Consider the following 20,738-nt stretch of genomic DNA (forward strand, 5'->3'; position numbering starts at 1 on the left):
GCAACCGATTTGAAATTATGAAACCAAGTTTGTGGTTCACGTAAGTTTGCGATATAAAAATTGAATAGAAAAATGTTTACCATTTAGAAGATGGAGCCAGGCTAATAGTGCATACAATATGGCATCTCTAATTTTACTACGTTCCACCATTTTCATTTTATGTTTCTACCAAATAATTTGTGTAATATTTAATCTTCCTACCGAATCTAATCCAATTCCCCAATGTCTGCCATCTACTCATATTTGTCTAGCCAATCATTCAAGCATTTAATGTGAGTAGTTAATGTGCTTGCTTCTTTCTTCTTTCCACTGCACATTAAGCAAAATCCCATAATTTCACTAAATCATCAACTGTGGCAGACAATCAGCGATGCTGCAACAACGCCATTATTGTAATACGTTTTATTCCTATATTTTTTTGTATTCATATATGTATTGTGATTGTTATCCGTTTTTTCATCCAACAATTAATATTATACTATTTTTTATGACGCTTTCATTTATTTTGCTATCTTCGAACTATCACAAGTCCTTGCTAAAATGTTATACGCTCCTGAATTCATCACGGTGGATATGGTTTTCGCAGGCATGCAAAGGAAAACCAAATAATTGTATTACATGTGCATATACTTACACACATACATATATCTTCTCTATTCAGACTCTGCACGAGTCACTAGCCGAACTAATGTCTGGAAGAACAAATAGCATTAAAAATGCATAGACTTTGTATGTGTATGTATTTACTACTTAATGCCGCTTGTATATAGATGCTGAAATATTTTTGGCCACTCTGCTTCGCCTGCTAATGCAAAAATCAAATTAAATCAGGTAAACGTATTAGGATATGTGTATTTGTGCATTCGATGGAAAACGGGAAAGGCAAACACATTAACAAATACACCTAAATGAAAGCAATATGTATGTATATTTGTAAAATTTATACAAAAGTATGTAGGTATGTAACCTTTATGCACCACCCCGTTGTTTGTGGCAACTGCAAAATTCGGTTCGGCAAATGTCTGACTGACGTCGGTCGGTACACTACAAGTTGAGCACTTCCTGCAAATACACGTGCAAAAATCCTTATAAGTGTTGGAAAGGACCTTGCATGCTTGTTTTGAGTTTCTTCAGCTGAATTTCATTGCCTGCAATTGCAATGAGTGATATATTGGCGTTGTGATTTTGATTCTCGCAGCAGCTTGAATACTTAGTATTAATATTTTCGTGGATAATAGTACGGCGCAAAAAAAAAAAAAATGGTTGCATGTACTATTTATGTATGTCTTGTAGGAGAGATGGTAGAATAGGTCTAACAAATAATTTTGGCATTAGTAGAATCTCAAATATGTACACCGTCAAAATCAAAACTGATTATCGGGATGTTGGGTCAAAAACCGGTTATGAATTGGACAGTTTTCAACGGATTCTCATAACATCGTGCGACAATAAATTTTACACACGAAAAAAAATCAATATGTTCACGTTTACAACGATACCAATTTTTAAAAAATCAGTTCAAAATTGTTTGAAATATAAGGTTTTAAATTTTTTGAAGACCCGATTTTTGACTCCTTGTATCACCTATAAATAAGTTTGCACCATAAAAGTTATAAACCATTTAAATAGTACTACGTCAAACAATTTTTGTCATCTACTACATTAGTGTAGGTCCATTCGCACAGTCTCAGCTTGTGCTTCATCAAAGCAGCTTTAGCAGCAGTGTCATTATGGGGCACTCCCGAGCGCTGCGGTTCTCTCAAGAGTATGCGGCTAGTAAGTATTCCCTTGCCTAACGATATTTTTCTGCTTTTCAAGCATAGCAGCTCTCGCGATTCGCTCATGTCCAACTCTGGCCACATGGTTGTGTTATATGTTCTTGATTTTTCCGCCTTGTACACGCTTCTTTTAGGATATATTCTCTAATCATGAGCTTGGTTTTCGTTATAAAAAAACACAACCCCCGAGTCTGTTGTCAAGTTTGGAGCCATCCGTACAAGTTAAAAAAAGAAAGGGACTTATCAAACGTTTGAACACAAGTGAAGTTCATTGGAACCTGAACTGAAGTAATTTCGCAAAGGAAAAAATATATCTGCACTGGGGTACTAGAAATCGCCACGCTAAATTTCTATCGCTAAGAAGCTCTAAATGATCAAGGCTTTTGACTTTAAAATACAATGCTTACGATTTTATATTGAACCCCTTCCGATTTCGTGTCAAAGAGTCGCATATAAAAATAATAGAATGGAGGTCTATACGTACTTTCACAAGGTTTTATATGCAGAGGCTGGAAGAAACATTTACTGCGTCATTAACGTTCAACACCATTTCTAAATTTTTCTATTATTCTATATTTGTTTTTCTGCTGACCCAACTTGCTTGAGTAAACTTCTCTAACGTATGTACATATGTATGTCTTTATGTGGCAAACAAGCTGAATCAGTGTGACGCCGCTTTAGTCACGACTCACTCGTACGTTTTATTGGTTTACCTCGTTGGTTGGGTGACAGCAACCTTTGGCAAAGGATTAGGTGTTTGAAATCAAATTGGCAACCGGATGCTGCTTTGCCATTGGCAACCAATTTTTTATTTTTTTTGGTTTGTTTGTTTGCTCTTTATTGCCTTCATTGTTTGATTTTGCACACTGCTTTATAAAGCGTTTTTTTTTTTCGAAACTAAATTTGCGTTTTTTGTGTGGTATGCAACCTTACGTCTGCTTTTAAATTCTTTCCGCTTTATTTATTTAGTCTCTTTTTTCATGTAATTTATTTTTGTTTGCTCTTCAAAACTCCTATGTGCATACATACATATATACATAAATACATAGTAAGTATGTACTCGTTAGTATTGTATGCACTTAAGTTCGTTGCAATGTCGGGGACCTATCGTTCATTATTCCTCACTTGCCTTACATACATATTTATTTATCACACATTTTCTGTTTATATTCTTTTATATACATATCTGCTGCTTTTTGTGTATGTAGAGCGCTTGTTTGTCGGCGTTTCTATTTGATTTCAGATGCTCGTAATTTTCGCACACATTTTCTGCTTTCTATCCGTAGGCCATATTTTCGTATTCCTGTTCGTTTAGCATTATCCGTATGTATGCTTTGTCAATATTCATTGTGCTGCTCTGCAGAAGGACATTGCTTCCTTGCCGACTCTTGTTTCACTCATTTCGCATATTCCATTGAGTCGTTGCTCGACCGTGCTTCGCTTGGTTTCGTTTCCACTTTGCTTGCTTCGCTCGGTAATTGTGTATGCGTGTGTGTGTGTGTGTGTGTCGTTTTCCTGTTTGCATATCCGCCGCCTCCTTTAAACTGTTACATTGCGCGTCTCCGCTCTGATCCTGTGTTTCGTTCTACCGTCGTTCACTCGATTTGGGTTTCGACCGCTTCAGCAACCCCAGCTCGTTTTAGTTTACTCGCTGATCTCAAACACGCCAGAGCCTTACAGACCAGTACTCGTAGTGGGCTTCTAGGCTGCGGGCGTTTGGAACAAAAGAAATAATAAGAATACAAGCGACCGAAATGAAAAAGCACATTCAATTGTGAAAAAAGTGTATGGCAAAAAATTTTGCATAAAAAGAATTTCTAATTGAATTATATGTGGAGTTACGGGCTGTAACGAAAAAAAAGTGAAGTTCAATCAAAGTTTCGCATTTTTAGTGCGCATAAATTTTTACTTGCTATATCTATTAGTATATAGTATGCATGTATGCATTCTGCTTAAAAATCTGTGTATGACTAAATCAAGCTCAATCTTTTTGGGCGACGTTTTGCGCATTTGAAAAAGTTTTGCGGTTTTTACAACTTCAGGAACTACAAGAAAATGTTTTAAAAAATTGTATAACAGTTTTGAAACTTAAAAACAGCAACGTTGCAGCTTTGGAATATCTCGAAAGTGCAAACTCTTGGTGTGTCGTGCAATAGTCTCGCCGAAAACTAAAGCGAAAATTGCAATTTGTGAACAAAATTAAAAATAAAAATCAACAAAAGGGAAAATTGCACGCAATACGCTGCACTTGAGCTTCCTCCCACACAGTCATTGGCGCCTACTCAAATCAAAGCGTTGTGCATCATACACACAAAACAATACTAAACCCTACCGTTTGCTGGCCCATACATATCATGCAAAAGTTTTAGTGAAGAAAGCAAAAAAAAAACAAATTTTTGAAAAAAATGTGCAATAAGCAGCAACAATTGCGCTATTAATATCGGTAGTCGCAGCCAACCAGGCAGCAAGCTTTTAGTTGCAAACAATCACAGCAAGGATTTTTCGCGAAAGCCAGAGCGCGCAGTACTGCAAAAGGATTAACGGAAAAGATTTGCGCAAATTGGAATTGAGTCGCTCGCAGCACAAAATTTGCAATATTCGACGCCTGTGAATATGCATTAAAAGTGAGTTTCATAATAAACATTATTTTCTTAGTACTTATATGTATGTTTGAAATCCATGGATGAAAAATTTGTAAATGAAATAGTTTTTTTTTTGTGCTGGCCAGATACACGCTCGTCAAAATGTAACTAAAGGCGAAAACCCTACTGGAAAAAGAAAATATAAAAACTTACACCGCCTGGTCTCTGAAATAATCCTGTCATAAATATTATAAACAAATAAGTTGCAAAACTAAAAAAAAAAACACTAACGCAACATATTTCGCATTTCCAAAAATAAATTACACCCATCCCCAAGGAGACGATTTCCTTCTCCCTACTGACATATGTACTATGTATGTCCCATGTGTGTATATTTTAAGTATCCGCCTCATTGGCCCCTCTTTTTTTGCCTCTATTAGAACTCGACAACTTGCTTCTCGTTCAGCTCACAGCCCAAATAGCGTTCTCTTTCTCATTGTATAACTTTCCTTTTCTTGCGTATATCTCTATGCTCTCATTTTTTACGTCCGCTCTCGCACACATTGCTATATACACCTATGGCCAAAATGATAGAAACACGACATACATTTTTTTCCTTGATTAATGCTTGCTAATTTTTTATCAAAGTGTTGCTTATTATTACATGACATATACATAATATACAAATGAAAAAATTTCAAAATTAATGCGGAAATTACAAAAGTTTAACAAATTTGCATGTTCAAACACTTTAAACCGAATTTTTAGAACAATTCTTGGTATGCAGTTTTATAGCCCATAAAATTTTAGTAAAGTAAAGTGCAAGTTTAAAGTATCTAAAAAATCCTATTGATTTTTGATTTATTTTCCTGATGGTGTTGTGAAGTTTCTTCCATATAAAAAAAAAATAGTCGAGCATACTTTGTTTGGAAGAAAACACTGCTAACCAAAAAAAAAACTAAAAAATAAAAAATTGCATAAAAGCAACGGGTTATCAAACAGCATTCCAAAGATTATTCTAAAAATTTGTATTAAAAAGTTTGAAGTTTTGATGAAACTTTGTTGAGCATTTTTAATTTTCCTATAAAATTTGATATTTGAATTTTTACGTTATTTATTTTAAAATGAGCTAAACTTTTATAAAAAATTTACGATCATTAAACAAATAGATAGCTCAAACTGTTCAAAAATAGTTTCCGACCGAGCGTTCTGGTTCGGTTACCGAACGGTTTGGCCATGAAGTTAGGGTTCGGATTCGGTTCGAATTTTGGCCATAATTGGCCGAGAAATTTGGAGACATTTTTTACAAACTATGACTTCTATTTATTTATTTTGTAATGCCTCTGTAGCGTTTCTGGATTTAAAATTTTTTTTTACTTAATTTTTATGGCAATTTTTCATTATTTCTTGTCGCTTTTAATTACTGCCCGAAGTTTTGATGCCCGATACAACTTTTGGCTAGTTATATTTTCAAAATTGTATTGATTAAAGCAATTTGAAAACTTTACAGGCGTAAAGCCGCAGGCGATTCGAACATTTCGAGCATCAAAAAGAAAATTTTGAAAAAAATGTCGCGGTTAGGGTTCGATTTATTCGTAGGTAATCTCGCTTGGTACATTCTTCGTATTGCAGTGAATAAAAGTACCGATTTTTCCATGCTATGTAATTTTTACTCTAAAAAGTTCGGGTTCAGTTCGGTTTCGGCCGAACTTTAAGAAAAAAGTCGAGTGTTTGGTTCGGGTTCGGATTCGGCCAAAAATTAGAGTTCTGTCGGACACTAACCAAAATGTGATCTTATTATTTTGACGACTGTTGTATTCATGCCGCTTCCTCTCTCGTTTGTTTTATTCTCTAATTCCATTTCTTCACATATCCTTTTTTAAATCTATTCACATCCTTCATGAGTATATTTCTTTTTCAAGTAGTGTTTCTGCCGCCACTCGCCATTTCATATTCCCTCTTTGCTTTATTCGTTCTTGGCCTGGCTCTTCTAACTACAACACTTTTTGTAACGAATTGTTGGCATTGTATCCTTGTTGTTCTTACTGCTGACTGCTGTGAGCACGAGATGACTATGAGCGTGAGCAATTGGGAGCATGATGACGATTCGATATTCACGATGCTTTGAAAACTTGCCAGTTTTTTTTTTATTATTATTGAATTTCATCTGAACCTTCTATGCTGGTTAGCATTGTTCTCGTTGTCGTAACTTTTGTTGTAGTTGTTGCCTTCAGTGTTATTGTTGTTTTTGCTCGCCAATCTCATTGGGTGGTTGGTACAGTTTTCTTGGTAAGCTATTTGTCGTTCAATCTGCCTCCTCTATTCATAATTGTCTTCTGCAAACTGCAGTTGCTTGCGCGCGTATGTGTGCGTGTGAATGGCCTGCAAGCAGGTCCAACTTATCAAAAAGGATATGCTTTATGCTTTTATTTTTGATGGCAGTTTGATCAATTTCGGTGCAAAAAAAAAAAATAATTGTGCGCATTTTTAAATTTTGTGCATTTTTAAGTTTTGGTTAACTGGCAAACGGGAACTTATTTACATAGACTATGAAATCCAAACTCTGTAAATTCTGTGTATCCAAAAACGTTGAAATTATGAAATCTTTTTTGGTTACCCCTCTTCGTTTCTTTTCTAATGTTTAAATTGAATGGGAATTGAGAGAGTCATGCAAATCAGATAAAATAATTTAATATATGTACATATGTATGTAGTTGAAAGTTCCAGGGCTCTTAAAGAATCCTTAGTTCTATCTTTGATCATTGGGCCGAAAGTCCAAAAATCTAATACATTTTGAACTTCGAACATACAGCTAAAAGTCTAGTTAGTCTAGACTTAACTTAATTTACGTAAGAAATCGTCAATGATTTCTCAACACGTCAACTTAGCCAGAACCGAAAATATTTTGTTTTTGTATTTACCTTTTCAGCTGATGATTACTTTGCCACCTATAAGCCACATCAAAAAATTCTTGAACAAAAATATATTGCGTTGGCTAATATATTAGGTTACGTTACGAAAATTAAGTCTAGACTCATTGGGACTTAAAACTAATCAAACGAATATTTCGAAATTTTCGAACATAAAAATATGGCTAAAAATTGTGGTTTTTGCTTGTTTTTAAAATTATGGAATGTATAGCCAGAGTATTTCGTATGCGATTTGCGCTTTTATCTTGTGTCTCAATAATTTATACTACATTATAGAGATGGGCGCTGGATATCGGGGCCTGCGGGACCCACGTTACCGATTTCAAATTGGCCGGGATAGGCGGTATCGGGAAGGTCTTAAAATTTTGTGGACGGAACGAGACCAAAATCCTTTCCCGACACTCCCGATAAAACCTCAAGCTCAGAAAATCTTCCTTAGAAACGATGTATGAAATATGCACTTTTTTATGTTTTATTGAGACGAACACGAACAGTAAAGCAAAACAAAATAATCTTAGCTCTAACCCAGCGAACAATTACATAGGAACTTGGACCAAACCAAACAAAAACAAAATAATCGGAAGATGGCAGATCTTTCATTATATTTTATTAACATGTAAAATTAATTTGAAAGACATGTGAATTTTTCTTAGTGATAGATCTCGGGCCCACAGAACCCGCGGTATTTAGTCCCGTGCCCATCTCTACTACATTACCACCTATTCTTCTTCTTCTGTATTGGCCACTCTTGTCTCCCATATAACGGTAGTTTTCTTTAGGCGGAAAATTAGAATATTATAAATTTTTGGGAAATAGGTGTAGCCAGGCCCACTTATGATTACATGTGTATATCTCGGTAACCGCTTCATCAATTTCTCCTAAATTTAGCACAGTTGTAGATCCTGAAAAAACATACCAACCATCTGAAAAGTTTTAAATTCGGACAATAACCTCGCCCTCTTCCCATATAACAGTAAATAAGAGAAGTACGAAATCTTCTATAGCTCAGTAAATACTGTAGCTAATTTAATCAACAAAGATGTTTGCAATAATTCTTTAGCAAAAATACGTTTATAACAAAATTTTGAAAAACGGGCGTGGCACCGCCTACTTGTAACTATGAATAACGTTTATCTCATTAAGTCTAACTGAACTTACTAGCGAAGATGTGTGACTTATGCTTACCATGTGACGATAGTTTCCGGAAGGTGAAACAACTTTTTTACTCGTTCAACAAGCTTTTATGAATTTCGAAAATTTTCTAAATTTTTCCAGCTATGCTATTCTGCGTAAGTCTAGACAAAATTGCATGACTGGACAACATTGGCATTGCCTACTGTCGTGCTGAAATAAGTCCACGGCGAAATTCGTCGAAAATTATCCAGTATTGCCAAGATAGCTTTTATTTAGAAAAGATAAAATCGAAATAACTTACTTTTTTTTTTTTAATCAAAAGTAAAACAAATAAAAATCAACGAAGAAATCATTATTTTAACTTCTTTATTGAATTTTTTCTGACGCGTTTGAGTAGTGTTCTTGCCGCCGTAGATGAGTGCTCAGCAGCCGGATTCCAAAATTCGCTATCGCCAAAAATCTCCAAGAGAATAGGATGCGCGCCTAAGAACATAAAACATGTAGTTACATGGCCCTCAAACTGCCGGATTTGGCTGATTACACATTTCATTTGTTACTTTTTCGTGTAGTTTATTTTTAAGTTCCTTTACCTTTCATTTAGAGAATTTTGGTGACGAAAATTCATCAAAAAAAGTGTTTTTTTTTTTTCAAAAGCGGTTGCCATCGGCAGACAATGGCAAACCTCCGAGTGTACTTCTGCCATAAAAAGGCTTTCTTCGGATATGGGGTAAAAATGTAGATCTCTCCATTTGTGTCACAGCATCAAGGAGCAGAACACGAACTGGAGGAGAAGCTCTCGCAAACACGTAGAAATCGTTCAAGCGCCAAACATAAATTTGTTGGAATCAAATATGAAATATTTTTCATTCCCAAATAACCTGGGATATAATTTTAAAATTAGTCAGGGGTTTCCCTTAGACGGCTGTTTCCAGCTCTCGAGAAAAACGAAAAATTCATATAAAATGACGCACAAGAAAGAAATTTTCTTCTATCAAAATTTCTGAAATCAGTTTGCAGCTCTCAAGAAAAAAATTCTCCTATATTTTTTTTTTCAAGCAACATGAAAAATATTTCTGCATTCTAAGCTTAAACTGAAAAAGCCTAGAAAACTTCGAACAACTCAAAAAATTCATTGAGTGGTCAAGATTTTTATGAAATGAAAAAAAAAAACGATTTTCGATATTCGAAAAATCAAGATTAAAAAAAAAACGCCTACAAATATCAAAAAATAAAAATAAAAAATAAAAATAAATAAAAAACCACGGGCGAAACCGGTTTGGAAAACCCGAGTCAATCGCCCTTGTTGAAACGGTAATTTGTTGATATAATTTTTGGCTACAAAATATAGAATATACTGATAATAATTGAACACGTTTTCGAAATATTTCGAGAATCATAAGTTTCTCAAATATTTTTTTATTCGAATACCCTAACAGGCTAACCTAATATTCACGCACGCCGCCAATTTATTGTCAAAAATTTCTCATGCACATGCAACTTGTATGAGATCAACCGAAATTGAACGGCGTGCGTATGAAGCTAACTCAATTTCCAATTTTTGTTCTGCGTGACATTTTGATTTGACGTTTCGCTCAATGAAATCAAATGCAAACGCATGCAAGTCAATTTCGGGTGACGCAAAAAAACAAATTCGACGGCATGCGTACCAAAACGCAAGCCGCGAATATTAGGTTAGCCTGTAAGCCTTCTAAAAATAAAGTAAAAAATAAACATTCAGCGCATGCACTTTTGCTAAGTTTTTACCCCAGCTTTTTCTTCAATTTGTGGTCTGCGCCTTAATAAATAAACAAAGTATTTTAAAACGGTCAAATTGCTTCCTTTCCTTGCGTTCAGATACTTTTCAACAATTGAATTAATTTTTCTACTTTTAAATTATATTTTTTTCGCGCATAAATATTGCTTCAAGCAAAATTTTCAAACCTTGTGGCTGGCTGATTGCACAATACAGATTAACTTAAATTGTTTACTGAAAATCTTTAGTTAGCTGCCGATTGCGAGTTAACTCGTCAGTGTACTTAAGTCGAACAGTTTTTGAACGAAAAACAATTAAAATTTAGCAGCTAGACTTTATATGAAAAGAAGAAATCAAGTATTTAGCTATCGCATACCTGATTACACCTTCTGTATTTTATGAAATAATTCCTCGTATTTAGGAATTCTCCAAAATGTATAGTAGTACACTCGTGAATTCCTCGCAAATCAGTAACCGTTGAACGATTAAGATTATGCCAGCTGACTGGTTTGATGGCTGCATCAATCATTATTAACATAGAAAATAATAGCCGACATGGAACTCTCCTGGTAGGCACTCAAGAAAGAAAGCGGCTGCAGCCAGCTATGTTCGTAGGTAGACGAAGGACTGGGCTGCCATGCACGCCAATAGAGCCTGCTTGGCTGAACTAAAATGTACACATCGTGAGGCACTACGGGCCGTCGTCGAGGAGTGCTTCGCTCTAGTGCGCAGACAATTGCAACACGAATAACAATAACAAATCATGAAAGTACTAACCAGCGTTGCCGCTTTGGTAATTTTTAACCAAAATTGGTAATTTTTTTCTTTATTTATCAAGTTTGGTAATTTGGTAATTTATTTTTCAGTTTGGTAACTTTTTCGATTCGGACTTATGTACATGTCAAATAGGTCAATATAGGATCTGATTCCAAATAAGGAAGTGGTCCGTAAGCGTTTCCTTTTATATAAATAACGAGTAATCCCGAAAGTTTCGCAAGGCGAAAAGTTGATCCAGCGTTCCTTGGCTGCTAGAATGGTGTGTTCTTTAACAAATCCACCGTGTCCTTTCCTGAAAGATTTTGGGTGGTCCTACCATTCCTTGTCAGTTCGTCAGCTTTTCATTTACCATAATTTTTCCGGCGTACCCGGCAATCATATATATGAATAGAATTCTACGTAAATACCTATCTTCGCGTTCAAAAAGCTGCGGCATTCAGCGGGGGACTTCACTCTGTCTATGTGTGAGTCGAAAGCTTTTCTTCAAGCGTTGAATTTTTGATATATTTTCCTGCCACTTGTTTACATACAGTGGTCGAAAAAATTATAGCCGCACCATATTTTGACAAGTTTTAACATATTATTTTTTTTTTTTGTAATTTAATTTTGGTTATTTTTTATCAAAATATTGTTATTTCTTTAACAGAGCTCAGACAAATTCAAATTTCAAACTTTGTTCAATATTTAAAAAAGTTCAACAAACTTTCGTAAAAGTTTTAGGTTAATGGAGCGCTGATTGTCTGAAAAGCTTGGTATCTTCGGATATACATATGTACAGGCATAAGCCCTAACTGCCAAAATAACGTAAGCGACATTTTTTCAAATTATCTTTTTGATGCAGAAAGGCATCTAGATGCTCTAGGGATATTTCTGCATAAAAAAAATTAAAAAAAAAATAAGTTGAGTAATTTTTTGTTGAATTTGGTAACTTTTTCCGGTGATTTTGGTAAACAATAAAAATATTTTGTGGCAACACTGGTACTAACACACCGGTGCAGAACTCATTGGATGAATAATGTCGGCGAAGGCAACGACACGGTTGGCGGTGGCTTGCAGCTGCTGCTATTATTTTTGGCGATTTTGGTTTTTCTTTTTCGACAGTCGAAATACTGCGATGCGATTAGGGCAATGCGGTGCACAAATGTGAAGTGCTCTCCTTTTTCGACAAGAATGTGAATGTGTGTGTGTGTGTGCATGTATTTGGTGTGTCCTTTTTGTAACTGTATTTGGGATGTAGTCCTCGTTTTTATTTCTTTTGTTGCTTCTGTCATAGCTGATTTTCCAGCTGCATACCTACCTATATACAGTATATACATATCTACATACATACATAAGTCATGCACTTGATAAGGTTTTTCCATTTTCAAACAACGAACAGCCAGCGATTTGAGTGAATTGTTGTGTTTTGTTTTTTTTTTTTCGTATGCTAGTTGCTATTGCTTCTACAATTTATGTAGGTACTCGTATTTGTGTGTGTGTTTTGAAGTGCGCCTGACCCAGTGTGCATTTGCGCACGGTATGCCCACTTCGTTGGCTTCTTTTATCAATATTTTGAAACAAACTTGTAAGGCTGATTCATATACATACATACATATATAAAATGCGAACAAACGGTTTGACGTTGAAAAAGGTGCCGAAAAAAAGAAATGTTTTCCTTACCTTTTTCTCTTACCATTTTTCTCTTGCAGCTCTTTAAATAGATCAAAACTTAACAAAATAACCGTTTTTATAACGGTTATAGCACTTGTTCGAAAAGTATTGCCCTAAGTTCAAACGCAACACAGCGAAAACAAAATGTCCTCCTCCAATACAGATGTGCCCCGTATTATGGTCTTTCGACCAACTTGGGAAGAATTCAAAAATTTTCCCAAATACGTGGCCTTCATGGAATCTCAGGGCGCACACAAAGCTGGTTTGGCGAAAGTGGTGCCACCACCAGAATGGGTACCACGTCGAAGTGGTTATGAGGATTTGGATGCGCTCAAAATTACTATACCGGCGCCGATTTGTCAGGTTGTCACCGGCAAACAGGGTCTCTACCAACAAATCAATATACAAAAGAAGCCGCTCACAGTGAAGCAATTCAGTGAGCTAGCATCCACGGAGCGCTATCAAACGCCCAAACATTTTGATTATGAAGATCTCGAGCGTAAATATTGGAAAAATATTACGTATGTGGCGCCGATCTATGGTGCGGATGTTAGTGGTAGCATCACAGATACGGATCAGGATGTAAGTATGCTTAACAAATTAATAATAATTTGGATCTACTTATCAACTCATACACAAATGTATGTCACTCACTTATACTCCAAAGAGCTGGAATATAAATCGCCTTGGCACAATTCTCGACTTTGTCAACGAAGATTATGGCATACAAATTGATGGTGTGAATACAGCGTATTTATATTTTGGCATGTGGAAGACCACATTCGCCTGGCATACTGAAGATATGGATCTCTATTCAATAAACTATTTGCACTTTGGCGCACCGAAAACGTGGTATGTCGTGCCACCCGAACACGGTCGCAAATTGGAGAAGGTCGCGAATCAATACTTTCCAGCGAGCTATCAAAATTGCAATGCTTATTTACGGCATAAAATGACATTGATAAGCCCGCAAGTGTTGAAGCAGCACGATGTGCCAGTGAGTAAAGTAAGTGATTTCGCGTGAGATTTTGTTTTTGGTAAAAAACTGGCTTAACTGGAGAAAGGGTGAAAGTGAAAAATTTCATATGTTAAAAAAGTATTTTACTTGAAATGTTGATGGAAGTGAAAAAATTTAGATGAATTCAAAAATAAAACTAAAATAACCTAAATTCTTAAATTTCCGGTTTACTAGAATCTGACATATCCAAATTTCCATAAGCTCTAAATGTACTGTTTCGGTAATTGCCTTAAACTGGAAAAAGTGAAAACATTAAAAATATTTTCTATACATTTTGATAGTACAATAACATTTTCATGTCTTTCCAGGATTTTCATAGTTAGAAGGAAAATTTTGCTTACATTCGGAATAAGTACATTTAAAACTTTTTTCGTTTATGTGAATATGTATGAAACAACTTAAAATACATATAATCCCGAAATATATCCAATTTCGAATATAAAAAGAATTACGAATTTTTTCGAACATTCAATTATACTAATTTTTTTTGCGAAAATAATTGCACAATATGTAAAACTGATAAACACAATTGCTAAAACGAATTTTCCCAATTAACCTAAGTTCGAAAATTTTCGTATAACTGCTTAAAATTATTTCGAACGTCGAAAAATATTCGAAACTTAATTCGTTCTTATTTAGAATACATCAACTTAAATTAACAAAAGAAAAATGCTTGTGAACGCCAATTCGAAAATTTTCGAACATACAAAAATATCAATATTCTATGCGAAAATATTTGAAAAATTTCTGAGAAACGATATCCACAATTGTGAAAACGAACGCAAATTACGAATAAATAGAAGTTCGAAAAATGTCGAACATACAAATACATACGTGAATAGTTGAACAATAAGTGAAATATGATATCCACAATTGCCAATAAGTAAATTTAATACCTGCATAGTTGCAAACATAACACAAATTTACAATACATTTTAACAAGACGCTTCCCTTGCTCCAGTTACGTATGCCGTTTTCTATCGAAAAATACATTTATATGTAACTAAGTAAAAAAGAATATACCCATTCTATACACATCCAACTTCATATATGTATGTACAGATAACACAAGAGGCTGGTGAGATAATGATCACATTTCCTTTCGGCTATCATGCGGGCTTCAATCATGGTTTCAATTGTGCCGAATCAACGAATTTTGCCATGGAACGATGGATAGAATATGGAAAACGTGCCGTTCAATGTACCTGCAGGTACGAATTCGCCCACACGCATGCATACATACATAAATACATAAATGAAGTACATAAAAATATAATTTAAAAAAAAAAATATTTTCCATACAGCAACGACATGGTTAAGATCTCCATGGATACATTTGTGAAACGCTTCCAGCCCGAACGCTATCAGGCGTGGTTGGAGGGCAACGATGTTGGCAGACATCCCGAAGATCCGCCTAGTGTTATAACCGCCGCACCATTGCCCTCACATGTAGATGTTATTTGCAATAAGAAGTAAGTGTATCAGACGCTCATCAAGGCGCATTTCGTGCTTTCGTTCCCTTGCTGTTGGCGCTTTCTAACATTTTTCTCTCTTTTTCAACAACAATCACTGCCAATCGCGGCCCTCAGTTATGGGGCTGACAATTTACCTATGCACGTATTACAAAGAATGAAGAAACAATGCAATCCGACAAAGAAGAAGTCCTTCAAGGAGCGTAATCCAGATTTGAATTTAGAAGAGATCCAACAGAATCCTAATATACCCGATGAAGTTAAGGCTGTGCTAAAAGAGAGTGTACTAACACTGGAAGCTGAGGACGAGGAGCCAGCCATAATCGGCGATGGCGAAGCTGAGGTGTTGAGTCAATTAAGCCCAGCCAATTTGAAAACGAAAAAGGAATTGTTAGACTACATCGATGATGGTACAGGTGGGTGCCATAACTACATACATAATGGCATAAAGTTTTTTATATTATTATTTTTTCCCCATAATTATTTCTATTTAGACGAAGACGAAGAGGAGGAGTTCCGTAAACGTCGTCATAAGCGCAAATATCATTCCGACTATGATGACGATTGGTTTGCCAGCAAGAGGCGTGCAAATTCGCGCAATAGCATCAAAGGTCGCAGTCCGCGCAATAGCAATAAGGATGATCGGTCCATATCGCCGGCGTCATCATCATCGTCATCGTCGCGCGCACGCCGTCAGCCATGCACGACGCCCGGCAAAACGCCGCGTAAGACGCCAAATCGTAAAAAGAAAGACAATGGCGCTGCATCCGCCGCAATAACACCTAAAGCCGCTGCAACAACGCCTAAAGCTGCTGCAACGACACCTAAAGCCGCTGCAACGCCGCCTAAGGGCACTGCAACAACGCCTAAAGCCACCGTAGCTGCGGCTTCTGCAGTAGCAGCAGCACCAGAAGCAGTAGCGAACCTGCTGAAGACCGCTGCTGCAGTTTCACAAGCACTGCGCAGTGGGCGAAGTAATGGTATTAGTGGCGTCGGCGATGGCAATAGCAACGGCGATGGCGATGGTGATGGCGGCAGCGTGAGCGTGGGCGTCAGTGTCATTGGCAACATCTGCACCAGTGACAACATCAGCGAGAGTTCACCTTCGAGCACAACTACTATCAATGAAACAGCAGCTGATGAGGCGCCATCTGTGGCCGTACCTGTGGCAGCCGTAGTAGCTGCTGCTGATGAGGCGCCATCTGTGGCCGTACCCGTGGCAGCCGTAGTAGCTGCTGCTGATGCGGCGGGAGGTGAGGCAATTAGCGAGCTAAAGGAGCATACAATATTTATCTCACCTGCAAATGGCTACAGCAGCAAATGAACAAATCCCATCTCTCTCCCATTAAAATGACACAAATCATGCTTTTGTTTTTAACTGCTTTTTATGACTACAATCACATTTATCTATATTTATTGCTTTTTTTAATTTTAACAAGCATACATACATACTAGCTAACAAACATACATACATACATGCGAACAAGGCAAGAAGTGATGCGAACGAAACCAGGATATTTGCGCATTTTCGGCTGTATTACAACAAACGCGGCCGAGCATGCGCAACTATTTTTTAATGCAATTTTTTGAAGTCACCACATGCATATGCAGCTTTTCACAACATTTTATTAATTTATTTTTTAATACATTTTATTATATTTTAATGTTTATTTTATATGAGCAATTTTAGAAAATTCATTCTTTATTTTATCTAGTGTTTTATCATTTCAAAATAATGTAGGCTGTAAATATACATACATACGAGCCTTACACATACATACATACACACGAGTGAAATCATATATGAAGAAATTTAATGCCATTATATTAAAATATTTGCAAATGACGCTAGTTCAAAGGCAATTGCGCCAGAAAAAAAAGAAGATGAAGAAAGCATATTTTTTATAATTATGAGAAGTTTCCCGTTTCTCTGTTTTGTATCCTATTTTCATTTTTCTGCTTTTATTTTTTTTTACATTATCCTAATGGTTTATTAATTTTTTTGGAAACATAATTTTCCCCTTTATGATTTTTTTAAGTGATCTCCAATCGAACATATGATTCTCATTTTTTTTTTGTTGGGTCGCCCACATTTCCTTATAACTCTATAATTCTTAGCAAATTTAGTATGTACTACATATATGTTTGTATCTGCTGTGCATTGTAGCGCGATTGTGTGTTGCGCGCATATGTAGATTTTTTTTTTGTAGAACTGATTTGATGATGAATTTGTCAACTTTCTAATTTGTTGATCTCATATGCTCGTCGGAAAAATATACTTTAAGTGTAAGCGAAAACCTTGTTGTGTTTGGTCTTTTTCTTTCCTATGTGGCCCTTTGGAAGATTTGGCAAAATTGTTTGTTTTTTTTTTTTTGGTAATGGATATTTGACAAAATTTCTGCTCATTTCGTTGTTGTTCTTGTTGTGGTTACTTTGTTTGTGGGCCGAAATAGTGATTCGATTCCTTGAACTGACTTCCTCAGCGCTTTCGACCAGAAGTTGTAAATATAACGCCTGTTAGGTTTTGAATATTTAAAGTGACAACATCTACTTAATATGGCTTTGTGTCTTACGCAAATGTTGGTATGAATTCCAATTCGTTGGGCACTTAGTGTATGTACATAAATTAGCAACCGTGTAGTAGCAGTGCGTCTTTGTTATTTAAATTACAGCAATGTCTACACTAAGCAGTTCCCTTTTGAAGGAAACCTGTATTATGTGGATCTTTGCTTGAAATCATATTGGGCTTATGGATGTGTTGTTGATTGCAAACAGTGTATAAGATGAAAAGTAAATAACACCTAGAATTTCTTCCTCCTTCCACTATACCACTTTTCCTACCCCATCACCATTGCACCCTCATCCTCACTCAATATACATATCGACTTGCCACGTTTATGAGCGTGTATCTAACCAGCAACAAAAAAAAACGAGTAAATTAGCAACAGAAAAAAAAAACATTTTTCATTACATCATTCGAAACCAATAAAATAAAAACAAAAACCAGAATCCTTGTACAAAATTTTACAAACGAAAAAATATAGCGAGATTGTAAAAATTGTACAAAGTAAAATATCCGCTTGAAAATGTGAGTCTTCATGACTTTATCTGCCGATTGTCAAAATTGATTGCATATTTTTGAACGCTTTTTACAGGTAACAGCAACGCAACAGCAACAGCAATTGATTACACTAAAAAATACAAGTCAATACCAGCATCCGTCATACAAGTGGTGCCCCAGCTAAGCAATCAGTTGTATATCGGCAACACAATAACCACCCACAGTTATAACAACAACGATCTACGCTCGTTGCAACCGCCAGTGTTGCATTTTTTGCAACAAACACGTAAATTCGAGGGTAAAATACCAAAAATCAGTCAGCAGCAAGTAAATTTGCAACACTCAGACCTGATCATAATGCCGCCAACAACGAACGCTGCCGCTGGCGCCGCCTCCCCAGCTGTTGCTAACACAACCATAAACGCTACAACAACAGCGACAACATCTAGTCAACAACAACAGCAACAGCTGGATCACGAACAGCAGCAGCATCAGCAACGACCGCAACAGCAGCAGCAGCAGCAGCAAACAATCGTTTATACGACAATGTTACCTGCGGCGAGTACCCTAAATGGCATTGTTGCTGGGCAACAGCAACCACAACAGCAAACACAATACATTACTATACCCGCTTCGTCGGTAGCATCAGGTGGCAACACTACAGACGGCGCTGTCTATCAGCTGCAAAGCGAAATTGTTTGTGATGCGGCAACATATCAACAGCATCAGCAACAGCAACAACAACAGCGACAGCAACAGCAACAACAGCAGCAGCATGAGCAACAGCAGCAACAACAACAACAGCAACAACATCAGCAATTGACTGCTCAAAGCATCAATGGCAATACAATTGCTGTCACTTCGTCAGCTGCAGCGCAAGGTAGGTCCTGCCACACGCTTTGCCGTGTAGTCGATTTGCGTATCTTCTAATTAGCTAGTTGTGTGTGTGTAGATTAGTTTAAGTTTTTAACATTTTAATTTTGTATTTTTGAAATGTAGTGATTATGCTTTGAGTAATATTTTTTCAAACTTCATTTACATACGTTTGGCATTTCTTTGGTTTAAATTAATCAATTTACTAACACTGCATATCGCACGCCATTATATTTATTTATTTTTTTTCAAAGACAGTTGGTTTGAGATTAGAAATTGAAGGTCATATGCGACTTGCCATTTTGTTAATTCAAAGAACTCTTAGAGAAAAAAATTACTTAAAGAAAAAATTTTGCTTAGCAAAAAATCGTTAATATTTTCACCAAAAACAATATCCTTGATAAAGAGTAATTTGTAAAAAAAAAATAATCAAAAGCAATTTGTAGTTGGAGCCAAAAGAAATTGCGCATCTTTCTTACGTTTTCAAAGTTATTTGTTCATATAAAGTACAAAGAGTATCTATCTATGTATTATCGTTCTCATCCTTCGGTGAATTTCATAATTTCGCGTTCGTACAGGGCCCACTCAACAGGGTATTAGTTTCAAGGCCAAAATTATTCCACGCAAGAAGTTTTGATGTGAGCCAAACAAGTGGAAATTTCCCGATTCAAAGTCAGGTAAGTATGGATTGTAACACATACCATTTCAAATCCAAGAACTTTGAACGGGAACATAATTCCTTAACGATTGACCAGCTCCTAACGTGTCTGGATGACAGTTCATTCTAACTATCAAGTTGCCGATAGTTCTTATCCGAATAGATTATTGGAGTTCAATAAAAACCAAATCCTTCCAATACCACCGCATTAAGAACATAATTTCCCTTTGAGGCAGTTCTGCTTTTGAAGTCGTTTGAAGCAATTCATCACGTCTAGATCAAGGTAGTTGCAAAGTATAATCAAATTATATATGCATTGTAAAATGTATAAAACCAACTGTCATTGAATTAGGAAATTAAAAAAAAAAAAATGGGTTAATTCGGTGCATCATTTAATTCCTAAATGCCTTCTTTTGGTTTTTCAATTTAAATTTTTCTATTATGTATTCAATTTAATTTTTATATAGAGAACAAAGTTCCTACTAAAGTCCACTCCATTTTTTTTCACTTACTTTCATAAGCAAATCCATGCTGCAAAATAACTTACTGTTTCTTAAATGTTTTCAATTCATTACACTCTTTCTAATAGGAAAAATTCTTACAAATTCTGCGTTAAAAAATTGTTTTCGAAGAATTTCATAACTAACCTTAAAATATTTATTTGTATAACATATTTGCTAGTTTAAAGTTCACATTTTTAATAGTTTTTTATACGCAACAATTTTATTTATCTTGAGGCCGTTATTAAATGAAAAGTGTTGTGGGAAAGAACAGTTATTTATAAATATATAATTTATAATTATTGATTTTTTTCCACATTACTTTGAATTTGTTGTTATAAGGCCATAAATAGCAAAAAAAAAATAAAGTTTTTTATACGTTTATGAGCTTCCGCTACAACATTCTTTAAATTCTTTTCTCACTGTTTTCCTCATTTTAAGTATAAAATTTCGCAAATAACGTAAAAAATTATAAATTTTGTAAAATGTTTTTTTTTTTTATCTCCCTTTTGCGCATTCTATATTCCATTTACTTTCATTTTCTAAAAAAAA

General features: G+C 35.7%; 1 protein-coding gene across 5 annotated transcripts in view; it reads left to right on the forward strand.

The window, feature by feature from the left end:
- Window positions 1-20,738, forward strand: part of LOC118744512 (mucin-5AC-like) — a 76,209-nt gene that overhangs the window by 41,810 nt on the left and 13,661 nt on the right. For 3 of the 5 annotated variants that reach the window (XM_036477564.1, XM_036477565.1, XM_036477567.1), the window contains 6 exons: window positions 12,643-13,186; window positions 13,272-13,610; window positions 14,685-14,833; window positions 14,927-15,094; window positions 15,212-15,510; window positions 15,589-16,347. In XM_036477564.1, coding sequence (XP_036333457.1) covers window positions 12,749-13,186; window positions 13,272-13,610; window positions 14,685-14,833; window positions 14,927-15,094; window positions 15,212-15,510; window positions 15,589-16,347 — 2,152 coding nt within the window. In that variant the 5' untranslated portion in view covers window positions 12,643-12,748. Of the gene's footprint in view, window positions 1-3,391; window positions 4,403-12,642; window positions 13,187-13,271; window positions 13,611-14,684; window positions 14,834-14,926; window positions 15,095-15,211; window positions 15,511-15,588; window positions 16,348-20,738 lie in introns of those variants that run through there. The other 2 variants (XM_036477566.1, XM_036477568.1) reach the window with 2 other exon arrangements.

This window comes from Rhagoletis pomonella, unplaced genomic scaffold (genome assembly GCF_013731165.1).
Source record: "Rhagoletis pomonella isolate Grant_MI unplaced genomic scaffold, Rhpom_1.0 Rhpom_scaffold_00008, whole genome shotgun sequence".
Taxonomy (NCBI): domain Eukaryota; kingdom Metazoa; phylum Arthropoda; class Insecta; order Diptera; family Tephritidae; genus Rhagoletis; species Rhagoletis pomonella.